The sequence below is a fragment of the Vanrija albida genome (genome assembly GCF_041260175.1).
Source record: "Vanrija albida strain AlHP1 chromosome Unknown contig_3, whole genome shotgun sequence".
NCBI lineage: Eukaryota > Fungi > Basidiomycota > Tremellomycetes > Trichosporonales > Trichosporonaceae > Vanrija > Vanrija albida.
This window is the reverse complement of record NW_027191422.1, coordinates 2,371,212-2,385,573: the sequence shown is the minus strand read 5'-3', so window position 1 is coordinate 2,385,573 and position 14,362 is coordinate 2,371,212. Positions and strand designations below refer to the sequence as shown.

Here is a 14,362-nt window from a genome sequence, read left to right as displayed (position 1 = left end):
TCCGTTGTAGTCGAACAGGAGGGGGGGCGGAAGGGGGGATTGGGGGGATTGTTGTTGTTGTTGGGACGAGTGTGACTGATAAGTGGTCGTTGACAAGAGTGGGCAGTTCGGAAATGGGAAATGGACGTCGTGTGTCTGTTTCTACTTTGGCTCTCTGCTCGTGCCCCTCTGTGGTCGATTCCCCCACTCTGGCTGGCGTGGCGAGACCGAGCGAGCGAGCGAGGCTACATATCTCGCGGCGCGCGCGTTGATGGCCGGCCGGTCGTACGGTTTTACGTTGGGTAAAGAGAGAATTGCGAGATCTGGCCCACGCCTAATCACACTATGGAGTTAGGCTCGCGGTTAGGCGCGTCGGTCTCAAAGCCGCCACTCCAACTATCCGCTTTCCTTGGCCCCTTTGTGCGTTGGTCGTGGTTTGTGCCTGCGGCGGCTGCCGGCCCTGGCAAACTGGCACTTTTTCCCTTGAAAACAAGACGCAGATTGACTCGGCGACTCAGCAATTGGCCCGTCTGCGCGCGTGTTGGCCAACCGAGCCCCTCACCGACGCGGACGTTGCCCACAGACGCGGCCCGTTGCCCATAGACGCGCAATGTTGCCCATAACCTACCCGCCCAGCGACTGGAGTGACTGACACGGCGACATACCAACCAGCCACCGTACCTGCCCTCCCCCGCAATCCCCGGTCCCCCCCACGCCATCTCTCGGTCCGCGTCGGTCATCCAACACTGCTCCCCCTCACTGCTCAAAACCCTCGGAGCTCCTCATCAGTCTTGGCGGTGGGCAAGCCATGGAGAAGTGCGGAAAAGACGTGGTATATACAAATAAACCTATCAACCTCTCGATATACGCCCCACGTGTGGCTCCCATATCTCCCATCTCGCTTCGGATGTCGTGACTACAATATGCTACAACGATACACCACACGCATCCACCTCCTACACCCAACCGTAGAGGACGCTCTCACGGTACGACGAGTCATCCTCGCCTTGCTGGGTCAGGAGAATCGCCTTGACCTGTATAACGTCAGCTTGAACCGTGCAGTCCCACTGACCTCGTCTGGTGGGTTCAATCCCCATTTCTTGGCCCGTTCCCAGCGCTCGAGACGAGTCATGCCCACGCAAGGGCCATACTTGGAGGTCATGTCGAAGACCCTAAGAATGTCTGGGCATGGGGTAAGCAGGTGCTTGCGAGCACGGGCCAAGGACGTACGGTGGACTTTGGTTATCTCCGGGCCGCTGTGAACTGGACACACCAAGTCAGCCAGGTCACAACAACAACATCCAGCGCAAAGACCCACTAGGTTTGGCAGTGTCCATGGCCCGCTTGGCATCATCGTAGAGCTTGTTCCACTCCTTGCCATTGGGGTCGAGGGACTCGCGAACATCGTCGGCGACCTTGATCACCTCCTCGGGTTTGTCTTCCTCCTTGGGGGTCGAAGCTCGGTCCACAGACGAGAGCGAGGAAACCGAGCCGACCTTGCGAACAGCAGGGGCGGAATTGAGCGACTTGGCCGCAGCCTTGGCGGCACCAGTGGTTGGGCGCCTGGTCTGGAAGGAGAGGGTCGGCTGCACTGTGTCAGAAGCGGGCTTTGTTGTTGCTCGCTCGGCGGCTACTTGCCTGGGACAACCCGGTGGATTGCTTTGTTGAGCGCCTAGGTGGCATGATTGGCAGGTTTAGCAGTAGCAATAGATGGTGAAGGTGCTGATGGGCTCGCTGATGTTGTCGTTGAAGGAGGAAGGTGGGGCAGAGGGACGACAATGTTGAGACATGACATCCACAGGGACGAGCACTGCACCTGTAAGATGGCTGGTTGATTCAACCGCAAGTGGCGTCAATGAGGGAAAGACAGCGACGGAATCAAATCGACACGCGACGGACGGTGCGCCTCCACCAAAGTCAGACGCGTCAAAGCAAAGGGGCCAAGGTTACCTGCGTGTTATTGCCCAACCCTCCACTCACGGCCACCATCCGCCATGAGCTCGGCCGACATGGCCAGCCTGGCCAAACCATTGATAACAGCGCTTAGCGGCGTCCATGACCCAGACAAGCTCGAGGGCATCGCACGCCGCGTCGCTGCAAAGCTCAAGGCCGACTCGCACGGCAGCTCGAGGAAGGAGTGGACAGACGTGCGCAGCTCACTCCAAGGGTACGTTGGCTGAGGCAGGACGTCACTGACAAACAGCCTTAGCAACACAGCGAGGATCCGGGTCAAGGACGATGTCGCGGCGGCGTACGATAAGCTCGTGGCCAAGCTCGAGGAGCATCGGCGGCGAGGCGGGACGGCATGGGACGAGAACCTCGAGCTCAACTCGTCCTACATCCCACAACACGTGCAGCTTCTGGTGAGGTGGCAACTGCATCCTATTCTAACCTCTCAGCTCAACCTGTCCAAACCGACGGATGAGCGGACGCAGCGGTTTGCTGAGGAGTTTCTCGTTCGGCTACCGGAAGGCGACAAGCCACAGGAGCTGCTGTACGAGGAAATCATGGCCGAGCCGTTTGAGGGAGACCATTGGGGCGACGGGTACAACGAGGAGGTATCCGAGGGGTGGAAGGAAAGCGAGGGGTCCGACAGCGACTTCACTCCCAATGAGGACGAGGTCGTCACGCCGTCGGGCAAGCCGGTGTACCAGAAGTCTGCTGCCCAGCGGGCTCGCGAGGCGGAAGCCCAGCGGCGCTCGGAGGAAGAGCAGCGACTGATGCTAGCCAAGCTCACTCTGCGCGAAGTGACGACCAATGCGTACTGGAGAACAGGCGGCGTTGAATTCCAGAGCTCCAAGGAGCTTCGTGGTTGGCAGTCGCTCTCGGCGGGTAAGCTGTTGCACGTGGCCCTAGGCACAGCTGACAAGCAGTTCCCGCACTTGCTTCCCCGGCGCTGTCCTCGACATCTACCAAGGCGATATCATCTCGGCAGCTACAGCGAGAGCTCCTCTTCGCTCTGAGCGGCCGCCCCGGAGTCATGTTCTCGTTCGGAGAAGACGGCAACTGCTCCGTCGCCCGCCACCACCCCAACGTCATGTCGTTCTCCCCCGATGCGCTGGACGGTATCCTCACCTCCTTCGCGGGCCATATCTCAGAAGTTGGTGTCATTAGGCGCTACGTCGCCGAAGCACTCGCTCCGCTGGCATCGTCGTCAAAGCCGCCCCCGCTACACCGCGAGACACAAGACGCCTTCGCCGCCGCATGCCAAAAGGTCCTTCACAAGCTAGACGCCTGGGTTGCTGAGCTCGAGTCGACGTTTATGGGTGCGCAGCCTGTGACCTCGGCTATCGTGCCCATCTCCAGTGCTGCGTCGACCCCTTTGGTCCTCAGTATGGAGTTCACAAGGCGCTACGGCGACTTGATAAACTACCTGCGTGACTTGATCCCATTCGCGGACGACTCGAACGAGCTCTTGAACGCCATCTACGGCTCCATATCCGACCTCACAAGCCAGCCTGTGCGATCCGAACTGATCGACATCTTCGTGCAAACGGCCACGCCGATGTGGCGTCTGCTACGGAGCTGGCTGGTCGACGGAATGCCAGTTCCCGAGAGCCTCAAGACACATGACGCCGACTTGGCCCTTCAAGCCGTCGATGACGAGCTGCCGCTTAGCCCAGAGTTCTTCATCCGTCGCGATCGCGACTCTGCGTGGTCGGACGAGGATTTCTGGGAGGCCGGCTTCGTCGTGGTGGACGGAGGCTGGCCGAGCTGGCTCCAGGACACCGAGGAGGAGATTATGGAGGGCGGCAAGGCGATGGGACTGCTGCGAAGTCTCTCACTCATGGACAATACGCGCCACGACTGGGTCGGGCTGGACGAAATCGTCACACACGATACCCAGAACATACCCCAAGCGTTGGCAGACTACCTCCTTCCGATCTGCACGCACAACCAGGCCCTCCTTGCGCAAGTCCTCGAGTGGGACTGCGCACTGCAGCGGCACCTGACCGCCATCGACGGGCTCACCCTCATGCGCGGGCCAGTGGTGGCAAACGAGTGGGCCGACTGGCTGTTTGAGCAGATGAGCTGCGGCAAGCCATGGGCCGACTTCCAGCTCCTCACCTCGTCCCTTCGTGACGCCATCGAGACACACGGCGCCACATGGATGAATGCCCCTGCCGTGAGGGCACGGACGACTCGGCGCTCGGGTCGAGCCGTGCTCGCTGACATTCGGGTCGACTACCTCGTCCCGTTCCCGCTCTCGCAACTGTTCACGCCAACGGCGGTGGACCTCCGCTCAGACATCTTCGTTTTCCTCCTCCGTCTGGTCAAGGGGCGCAAGGTGCTCTTGGAGGCCAGGATGCTCGCAGAGTCGTATGGTGGTGCGCGACCAGAGTTGCGGCTGTTGCGCAAGCTCCGACATGCGCTGTCCTGGGTCTTGGAGTATGTTCAGCTATCGCCGTCTTCTGACACTGTAGCTGACGTACACAGCTCACTGTGGAACTGGGTGAACAACCTCATTGAGGTTCATGCCGCTGCCCACTCGAAGAAGATTGAGACCGCGCCGTCGTTCTACGCCATGATCCGCATGGAGATGCGACAGTAAGTGCACCCCGCGGACCAGGCCCCGCTGACCGCGGCAGTGTTCGTAAGCTTCGCGGGTTCTGCTTCTTGGACGCGAATGCATCCTCGGCGTCGCGTATCATCGACGTGATCCTCAACATGGCTGAGGAGCTTCACGTCGCGGCCGGGCCGTCCACTACCGACCCCTCAGCTATCCGAGGCCCGCCACCACGGCCACCCAGGCGCAGAAGGAAGCGGGATCCTCAGTCGGACGACGACTCGGACGACGACGACACGTCTGCGCGATTCAACCGCACGGCTATGAGCAACATGTCGCTGTCGAGCTCGGCCGTGCACCTGGACAGCATGGCCGACCGGCTCAATACCCAAGTCAGACGGTTCCGGCGCGAGGTTGAAGGACTCGCGTCAGATGGCGGAGCCGATCAGTCTGATACGAGAGAGACGTGGTCTGTCCTTGCGTTCTCGCTCGAGGACTGGAAGGACGTGTAGATGGGAGACTGCTAGCATAGTGTTGTAAATCTTGTAGCCTAATGTGAGGATCAGACCAACTCGCCAGCTGTTTACAAAGTCGCGTCGCTCGTTTGCCAAGTCATTTAGCGGAACCAAAAAGTCTTCAACACACGTCATCTGAGACGCGTCTTCTCGCACCCGACCAAGTTGAATGCAGCCCTCCACCTGGTCCTGTAAGCTGCAGGCTGCAGGATTCACAACCTCCAACTCTGAGACTGTCTGCTCACAAGACACAAAGACTGAATAGATCGCAACATCACATATCAACACTCTTCCTAGACAACACCACCCTCCCACCACCACCCACTCAGTAATGCCCATCAACTAAGCACCCCCAATGTCTTCCCCTTCCAGTGCGCCAAATGGCGCAGCGGGAGTGGAGGCTCTTCTCACGAGCCTGCGCGACCGGCAGGACAAGCCGACCGAGCAGGGCCTCGCCACCATTACCGACTTCTTGCTCCCTGCCGGCGCGGCGCACCAGGAAGCTCATTGGTACTGCGCCAAGGCGCCATCCGACGCGACGCGCGAGGCGGCGACGTACCTCCTCTACTTGTTCGCATTCAATGGCGAGCGCGCGACCACCTGGAAGGAGAGACTCACACTCGTCCTCGAGCAGTGTCCGTCGTGCGCGCGCGGATTTGGCACCGCCCGCCGCCGCTTCACCTACAGGTGAGGACAAGTTATATGACGCGCTGACCTCCAGGTACATCTCGTTCTACCCTCTCGTCAAGCGCCAAGCCTTCAACGCCGAGGTCGACAGATGGCAGGGTGCGCTCATCGTCGGCGAGCTGGACAAAGCCGGGGCAGGGTACGGTGCTGGCGACGCCCCGTCGTCGCTGCTCGACCTGCCCGTCTCCCTACTGCAGTTGTTCTTCAACGAGCCGAGCCTGCTCAAGAACGAGCGGCTCGCGGGGGCGCTGGACGCGGTCGTCGCCACCGGCGGACGCGACCCGACGGCAGTGAGCGCCCTCGGCGTCACCCCGTTGCTGGCCAACCTCCTCTACTCGCCCGTGCAGGAGCGGCGCGAGTGGGCGCTCAGGCAGCTGCAGTTCGTGACCCGCCCGCTGGGCTTTGCCGAATGGCATGCCGGCGGAGTGGGGTACGAAGTGCAGGCGTTGCTCACGGGCGCGTTCCCGGCTCCTGCAGGCGAGAAGTGGGCGGCGGTGGGCGCTTTGCTCGCCGAGGGCCGGCTACAGCTCGACACGGTGCAGCAAGGCCTGTTGGAGGGCCGGTACGAGGAGTCGGCGAAGGCCCGGCCGGATAAGAGCGCGATGGCATTCATTGCGTTACTGCTCGGCAGCCCGTCTGATGGTGAGTGTGCGCTGGTCGCGGTGCTGACGCCAGCGTTCGACAACATCTTCGAATGCTTCAGGCGACTCCTGCATGTCTCTCCGACTCGTTACATCTGGGCTTTCGACAGCACGCCAGAGCTCCCTCATACCCTGTTCTCAGATATCAAGAAGAACAAGGCATTCCAGGAGCTTTTGGTGGGCGGTGACAGCACTGCGTCGTCCGCCAAAGGCAAGGAGAAGGAGCGAACCGACAACCCGCTGGATTGGCTCGGAGACTACTTGTTATCAGTGGCCGATGCGCAGAAGACAGACTCCCCCACAGCCGGCGCCGCGCCCGCCGGCTTCCCCGAGGTTCTGGCCAAGATTGCGGGATTCTGCTTTGCAGAGGCGCAGCACGAGCGCCTTCCTGCTGCGACAAGGAGCCTTGCTGCTGAGGCAGGGTGCCGCGCCCTCGCCAGTGTGCAGAAGGAGCTTCCAGCCCCCGACAACGACGCACTCCCGCTTGCCGCGACGCTCGATGTTCACAGCAAGTTTATCTCCGAGACCGCGTTCCACAGGGGGGACGCGTCCGCCTCGGCATCGGAGGCTGCCCGGGACCTTCTCTCCTTGGCCTTCGCTGCCGACGACAAGGAGCTGATAGAAAGCGTACTGGGCCTCGCGACCATCGCGTACCGGGAGCGCCGCCGATTAAGGCAGAAGCGTCGATTGAAGCCTGGCCAGCGTGCCACCTCACCCGTTAGAGTCGAGCGCCTTCAGCGCCCCATTCTGCGGCGCGAGCTCTGGGATGCGGCGTACGAGACTCTGCCACCAAGCGACGTCGTCGGGCTCGCTCTCATGCTCAACTCTGTTGCCCCAGTCGCTCATCTGGAGAAGCTTAACCGTCATGAGGCCTACAACCCTTCCGACCTCAAGGAGGTCGTCAAGGCGGATGAGTGGATCACGAGTATTCGAACCATCAATGCTGGTCTCCGGGCCATAAGCGATCCATTTGCTCGCAAGGTCGAAACCTTCGCAGCTCAGCCCAACCCGGCCTCGATCCATGCCCTCTGGGAACAGCCTGGAATGGTCAAGACGGTTGTGATTCTCCTCCTGTCGCCCATCGACGACATTCATGACCCCATCATCAACCTCATTCAGCAGTCCTTCGATAATGTCGACGACCGTGGAGACTGTTTCCGCGTCCTCCTTGAACGCTTCCCTTCACCCGCCATGGACGGCCTTACGGCCTTCCTCTCCACCTTTATTCGTACCGCCAAGACTGTCCCCGAAGCCTGCGCGTTGGCAAAGTGGCTCGTCCGCTGTTTCACGGACGTCCTCGACGCCTTGTGCCTCCCCTCTGGGAGTGAGCCCGCACTGCTGCAATCACCCACATTCTTGGCTTCCCACAGCCAAGGCAAGTGGATGACACGCCGTGTCAGCGACCTGTGGCAACTCATGACGGACTCGCTTGCCCTCATCTTCAAGCGCACCGCCGAGTGGTCGCCATACTATGACAACGAAGTCATGGTCGACTGGATGCGTGATGCTCTCGTCTTCGGCCGCGCTGTGACGGAGAACATTCGTATCTTCGAGTCGGCAGTGTTGAGCCGCACCAAGACTAAGGAGGAGGGCGACGGCACCCCCGCCAAGATGACCAACGTCGGCAAGAACCTTGTGCAGAAGTTGGAAGTCGTGTTGACAGACCTCGTGGGCTGGCTGCGATTGACCGAGTAAGTAGGGGTCTCCAAGCGTCCACTGACTTGTCAGCGCGGAAACATTGCACCAAACTTTCGAGCTCATCAAGACAATCTTGAGCCGTGTGGCAAAGACAAAACCCGATCTTGCTGAAGACAAGACTTTGGAAATTGCGCTCTTGGAGATAGACAAATTCTGTCGACGAGCATCATCAGGCTACAACTGTCGTCTATCCGATGATCAGTTGGGAGAGCTCTCGGAGCTGCTCGACGAGTTCGACCTCGAGCGGATGGACGAGGACGAGATTCAGTTTGTCGGTTCGACAGCGGCCGCGGACGTCACTGCTCGCCTCAAAGCGACTACTCTGGAGCGTTCGTCCCCAGCTCCTTCCTCCAAGGCCTCGTCGTCAACTTCCAAGGAAGGTAGGAAGTCGTCGTCGTCGACACCAAAGCCTGCAAGCAATGCCTTTGCCATGATGATGAAGAGCGCGGGGGGCAAGTACCAGCCTTCAGAGCGTTCGACACCAGCCTCATCCAAGCCGTCAAAGCCCAGGCAGATGACGTTAGAAGAGTTTGAAAACGACAGTTTGCTGGATGATCTATCCGCGGCGGACCTGGACATTCTGGAACGCCGAGCCCAGGCAGCAAGCGACTTCAAGAGCAAACAGCCGACTCGTGTCTCGGCGCCGGCCAACAAGGACCGGATCGTCTTAAACCTCGTTCCGAAGATCTACCCCAAGCCAGCAGCTTCCGGTTCGTCTTTCTCCTCGAAGTTCATGAAGGACCTCAGCCGAGAGCACAAGCAGCAGCGTGCAGAAAAATCGCGGTTCGACGCTCCCCCACGGCTGACAACCACCAAGACCATTGGAAGTGGCTTGGGTGCCTACACCGGACCAGCCAAGAAGCCTGCCCCTGAAAAGGAGGACTCCGGGTCGAGCGCGTCCGACTCTTCATCAGATGAGGAGAACAAGGGCCTCAGTGCCCTGCTTGATCGCGAAAAGACATTGATCAAAAAGGTGACGGCACCGGCTGCACCTGAACGGCGATCGATCAAGATTCTCGGCTCCAACACCAACGATGTCATCAAAGCTCGCCAGGATGAACGAGCGAAGCAGCAAAGGGCTAAGCTTCGTATCCGGCCTGACCTCACGCCGCTGTACCGTTACATCCTCATGTGGGACCCCGACTACCACGGCCCTCGCCCTCCTTACCCTCCCAATGTGGCGGCTGAGCTTGGCCCGTTAAGGCCTATGCCCACTGATTTCAAGACACCCAAGGATTACGAGCGGTCAATTCTTCCCCTGTTCTTGCAGGAGCTCTGGGCCCAGTTTTCAAAGGAGGACAAGCCACAGCCTACTGTGCATGTTGAGGTCGCTACACGTGCATACGAGGACGAGTTCATCGACATTGACGTTGTCATCCCGGGCAAGCTGCCTCTTGGTTTCTCGGTAAACGAGACGGATATTGTCGTTATCCGCCAAGGTGCCAACCGTCCCATCTTTGCGAAGGTTCAACAATTCGTCCGACGTTTCAAGGACCCGGCCATCAAGCTCCGTATCATCGCCAAAATGGACCAGCAATCCCTCGGCGCGAAGGCCAAGGTTCAGCTGAGGAAGCACACTTCGTAAGCTCCACTGCGCAGGGCACGCTGACACTCAGGCTCAGCACTGCCATTCGCGAGTATGCGGCGCTTCGAGGTCTTCCCTACTATGAGCCCGGCCTTCTCAACGATGTCCTGACAGCTCGTTCTGCAACGATGCCCAAGTTCTCTCTGACAGACGTCGAGAACGCAATGAAGAACTTCAGCGTCAATGAACCCCAGGCCAAGGCTATCCTTGGGGGAATGGCTGTCAAGGGCTTTGCCTTGATCCAAGGGTTCGTGTGCTTCTGAGGATCTCGACTGACACTGTCTAGTCCTCCAGGTACAGGTAAAACGAAAACGATCAGTGGTCTCGTTGGCAAGTTCCTGTCGGAGCGGAAGGCGAAGATCCCTGTCAATGGCACGACGCCTGTTCAGGAGAAGATCCTGGTCTGCGCGCCCAGTAATGCCGCCATCGACGAAGTGTGCAAGCGTCTTATGGACGGTGTTCCCAGCGCACATGGTGGTCGCATTGTCCCGAAGATCGTCCGTATCGGAGTTGAAGCTTCTGTCAATGTCGCCGTTAAGGACATCTCCCTCGATAACATTGTGGAGGCGATCGTCAACACCGAGACCAGAACCCACGACGGAGGAAGCACAGAGCTCGCGAAGATTCAAACCGAACTTGAAGAGGTCAAACAAGGCATCAAGGACAAACAAGACGAGTTACAGCGTGTCCAGGGCAATGATCAGAAGCGCAAATCTCTGGAGACTGAGCTGCACGCCCTGAACGCTCGTCGTACAAACCTTGGTCGTGCCTCGTCGAAAGCCAAGGACGCAGCTCGTGACGCCACTCGTAGCCTCGATGCTGCCCGTCGCACAGCTAAGGAACAAGTCCTCAAAGAAGCCGACATCATCTGTGCGACTTTGTCCGGTGCTGGCCATGAATCCCTACGCCCGTACACATTCGAGACAGTTATCATCGACGAAGCAGCTCAGGCTATAGAGATGAGCTGTCTCATCCCTCTCAAGTATGGCTGCCAGAGGTGCATCATGGTTGGAGGTGAGTTGATCATTGTGAGGCTGCGACTGACTTGCAGACCCGAACCAGCTGCCACCCACAACCTTTAGTCAGGAGGCAACGGATAACAACTTCAACCAAAGTCTGTTTGTTCGCATCGCTCAGAAGCCAACATCGTCAATGCATCTACTGAGGTGAGTACGACTCGCTGTTGCCCCGCTTACACAAACAGCATCCAATACCGTATGCACCCCGACATCTCCGAACTCCCTTCGAAACTCTTCTACAATTCGGAACTGAAGGATGGCCCGGACATGGCCAAGAAGACTGCCGCCATATGGCACCGCAGCCAATCCTTTGGGCCCTACCGTTTCTTCAACGTTGAGGGTGCCGAGACGAAAGCGGGAACCTCTACGAAGAACACGGACGAGGCTCAAGCCGCTGTGGAGCTTTATCGCAATCTGGAACAGCAGTTCGGCAGCAAGGTCAACTTTGCCATGCGCATTGGCATCATTACCATGTACCGTGAACAGCTCTACGAGCTCAAGAGGAAGTTTAACGACGCCTATGGCTCGGAGATATTGGACACCATCGAGTAAGCAGCCGCGTGCATTGGCGGAAGGATCTGACATGATTAGCTTCAACACTGTCGACGGTTTCCAAGGTCAAGAGAAGGATATCATCATTCTGTCGTGTGTTCGATCTGGCCCCAACCTCCGTCAGATCGGTTTCTTGAAGGACTACCGCCGTATGAACGTCGCCCTTACTCGAGCCAAGAGCTCGTTGTTTGTTATCGGCAATTCGGCCACACTGGAGCGCAGTGACTCCAACTGGAAGACCATCGTTGGCGATGCCCGAGACCGAGGCTTCCTCATCGACGTAAGCATTGGCATGAAGGGGTGGAGCTGACATTCCAGTACGGTCCGCAGGCGTTCAATGCCGGTCCTGCGAAGCCTGCCGTTGCAAAGAAGCAGGACCCACCGGCGCGTATCCGTGAGAAGGAGGCGAGCCGTAGCAGCAGCCCGGTCAAAAACGGAGGCTCTGCGGGAGCACCCGCGGATTTGAAGCGCAAGCAGCCAGTCTCGGTGAACAGCCCTCAGGAGCCGCCGGTCAAGAAGCTCAAGGAAGCTACAGTCGCAGCGGCGCAGAATGGTGCACCGTCCAAGCCGCCTACCAATGGGTCGAGCAATGGTGCTGGCAACCCTCAGCTGCCTGCGCGACCGCCGATGAACGGCAACGGCCCAACTGGCCCCTCAGCCGCGCCCTCCGCCGCTCCTCTCGCAGGCCCCTCTGCTGGCTCCTCTGCTGGTCCGTCAGCGCCTCGGCCACCACCCCCTCCGCGTCGACCACGCCCACCCGAGGACGTGCTCTTCATGAAGAAGAAGGTGCGTTACCTACTTCTTTCGTGCCGTGCTGACTTGACCAGAAGCCCAAACCCAAACCTGCAGCTCCTAGCGCACCTATCAACGTGCGCGCGGCCTACAACGACGCGATGACTGGCCGTCGTCCACCCCCACCCAGCTAGACTGTCGCAACGCACCCCGCCATGTCACCCAATTCATCATGTCCCACCACTGCTTTGCATTCACAACAACCCATCGAGAGGCATCCACGCCCACTGCGCATATGCATTATCTGTCACTGTCATGAAAGGAGTAATCAGCTGCCCAAGCTGGATGCGAATGATTCTGGGCGCACGAGGTAATTTACACAATACAATACTGGAATCATCGGGCAGGAGCACGCATAGTACGTCTCACTCTATTGCTGCGCCCATCAACTTTGTGGAGGCTGCGCTGGCAAGCCTGGCAGGTCGCCGTCGTTGAGGACGACCTTGCCTAACCCCGACATCTTGGCCGACGAGCGGGGCAACGTGCTCTTCCTGCGCACGCCGGCGTTTAACTCGTTGCGCATTTTGCTGGTGGGTTAGCTTGAGAACAGGCAAGCGGAACCCACTCTTTCAAGCTCGGCTCCTTGTAGTTTACGCTCTTGCGGACACGGCGCATGCGACCGCCGTCGTCTTCTGCCGTCGGCGATGTTGGTGGCGGTGTCGAGGCAGCCCTCTCGCGGGCCGACGGCGGCGCGGGTGGGGGCGTGGTTACTGCGGTGTCAGTTGGTTGGTTGGCCGGAAACCAAGCGCGCAACTCACATCCTCGTCCGCTCTTCGTCGAGGGCATCTTGGGCAGGGGTTTGCCGAGTTCCACGGGCGTGTTGTCCGCGCGCACCTTCTCGCCGAGCGGTACCCTCTCCTTGCTGATCGCGGCGAGGTCGGCAGCCAAGTTCTTGCCCTTGGGAGCAGCGAAGGTGGTCGACGTGTCCCGGCGCTTCGATGTCGGCGTGACGGCTTGCTCGACGGCCTGCTCCTCGAGACGTGTCTGGGCTTCAGGGCCAAGCGGGACTCGGTCTCCCTCGCCCCACGCAGGGCTAGCCGATGGCGGCTCAGACAGCGGCGACATCTCTGGGGACGCCACCGCCGGGGGCGGCGGAAGCAGCCCGCTTTCCCGCCGTCTCCGCTGCCGGTCCTTCTTTGGCGTGGTCCGCTTCGGGCTCGGCGAGGTCACGGGCGACGAGGGGTCGAGGTACGCCAGCCGCCGGTCGACTTTGGGGCTGGGCGAGCCGTACGCGCCGTTCTTTGACGGTGACGGGCGCCTGTGGTGTGAGTTGGAGTATGTGCAGCCCACGTACCCTCTCGACTTGCGGCGGCCCTGACTGCGCGGCGGCGTCTCGGTCTCGGACGCCTCCGCCAGCGGTCCCAGGTCGAGATACTCTGCAGCAGTCGCCGCTGGTCGGGTGGCGGTCGGGTTTCCATAGTCACGCTTGTGCGGCAGCGAGCTGGGGCCGGCGATGGGCTGCGCGGCGGGCATCTTGTTGAGCGCGGCCCGCAGCTGGAGGAGGGCCGGGACCGCGCCGAGGACTGCGTCGAGGGCGTCTCGGGTTGCCTGGTTCTTGTCAGCACGCTCGAGGGGACATGCAACCCAACCCACCTGGCTCTTCAGAAGCATCGAATCCTTCTGCACCTTCTGCACCTGCTTGCGCAGGAAGCGGTTGGCCTGCTGTACTTCGAGCAGCTCGACCTTGAGCTCGGCGATCTGTGCCTGCAGGCTGTTCATCGTGCTCTTGCGGTTGATGTTCTCGCTGTGCATGTGAGCTTGGGCATCGGGATTGGGATCCGTCCCCAACACACCTTATGATCTCGCGGTTCTGTCGACTATGCCTTCGGCGGACTGCATCCAGCGTCAGCGTCCAGCCGTGCCATCACCCCACGAGTCCACCACACTCACAGTCGTCGAACTGCTGCAGCTGAGTCGTGGACGCATCACCCGAGCCTGATCCACCGTCCGACGAGTCGGGCGGTCCGAATGACCTCCTCGAACGCCGCTGGGACATGGTGGGGGGTGTGGTAATGTAGGCAAGGTAGCAAGATTGAATGTGATGACAGCCTGGTTGTTGGTCTCGACTGTTGTCAACAAGCCAGCCCAACAAGGAAAGCAGGCGCGGTTGACCACCCGGTGTTTGGGCGGCCTTGGCCATTTGTGGCAGTTGGGTTTATAATCGCCATTACACCGACCAGGAACCCGTGATTAGGGTCCATGCACACCGCCTAATGCAACACAACACACTCGCTCCGTGCAGATATCATGACATGTCGTAACGTGTATCACAGCAGTGATGAAGAGCTCAACTGGCTACAGGTACAGAGGGTGCGGTGATGTGGTAGCGGGACTCGTGCGCACCCTCAGGCATCCGCAAGGGGTAACGCTCGCCATCCCCTAACGGG

At 59.8% G+C, this 14,362-nt stretch overlaps 3 protein-coding genes across 3 annotated transcripts; 1 reads left to right on the top strand and 2 right to left on the bottom strand.

Annotated features, from left to right (window-relative positions):
* Nucleotides 1–935: 935 nt before the first annotated feature.
* Nucleotides 936–1,662, bottom strand: Q8F55_004223 (uncharacterized protein; the record flags this gene model as incomplete). Its single annotated transcript, XM_069352744.1, has 5 exons — nucleotides 936–1,013; nucleotides 1,052–1,161; nucleotides 1,210–1,242; nucleotides 1,298–1,565; nucleotides 1,618–1,662. 5 exons carry the CDS (start codon nucleotides 1,660–1,662, stop codon nucleotides 936–938), a joined length of 534 nt encoding a protein of 177 aa, XP_069210162.1.
* Nucleotides 1,663–1,973: 311 nt separating this feature from the next.
* Nucleotides 1,974–4,998, top strand: Q8F55_004222 (uncharacterized protein; the record flags this gene model as incomplete). Its single annotated transcript, XM_069352743.1, has 6 exons — nucleotides 1,974–2,146; nucleotides 2,189–2,342; nucleotides 2,379–2,811; nucleotides 2,853–4,368; nucleotides 4,417–4,527; nucleotides 4,569–4,998. 6 exons carry the CDS (start codon nucleotides 1,974–1,976, stop codon nucleotides 4,996–4,998), a joined length of 2,817 nt encoding a protein of 938 aa, XP_069210161.1.
* A 7,362-nt stretch (nucleotides 4,999–12,360) lies between these two features.
* On the bottom strand, nucleotides 12,361–13,971 carry Q8F55_004221 (uncharacterized protein; the record flags this gene model as incomplete). Its single annotated transcript, XM_069352742.1, has 7 exons — nucleotides 12,361–12,502; nucleotides 12,541–12,685; nucleotides 12,734–13,233; nucleotides 13,270–13,523; nucleotides 13,569–13,719; nucleotides 13,769–13,808; nucleotides 13,866–13,971. 7 exons carry the CDS (start codon nucleotides 13,969–13,971, stop codon nucleotides 12,361–12,363), a joined length of 1,338 nt encoding a protein of 445 aa, XP_069210160.1.
* Between the last annotated feature and the right edge of the window lie 391 nt (nucleotides 13,972–14,362).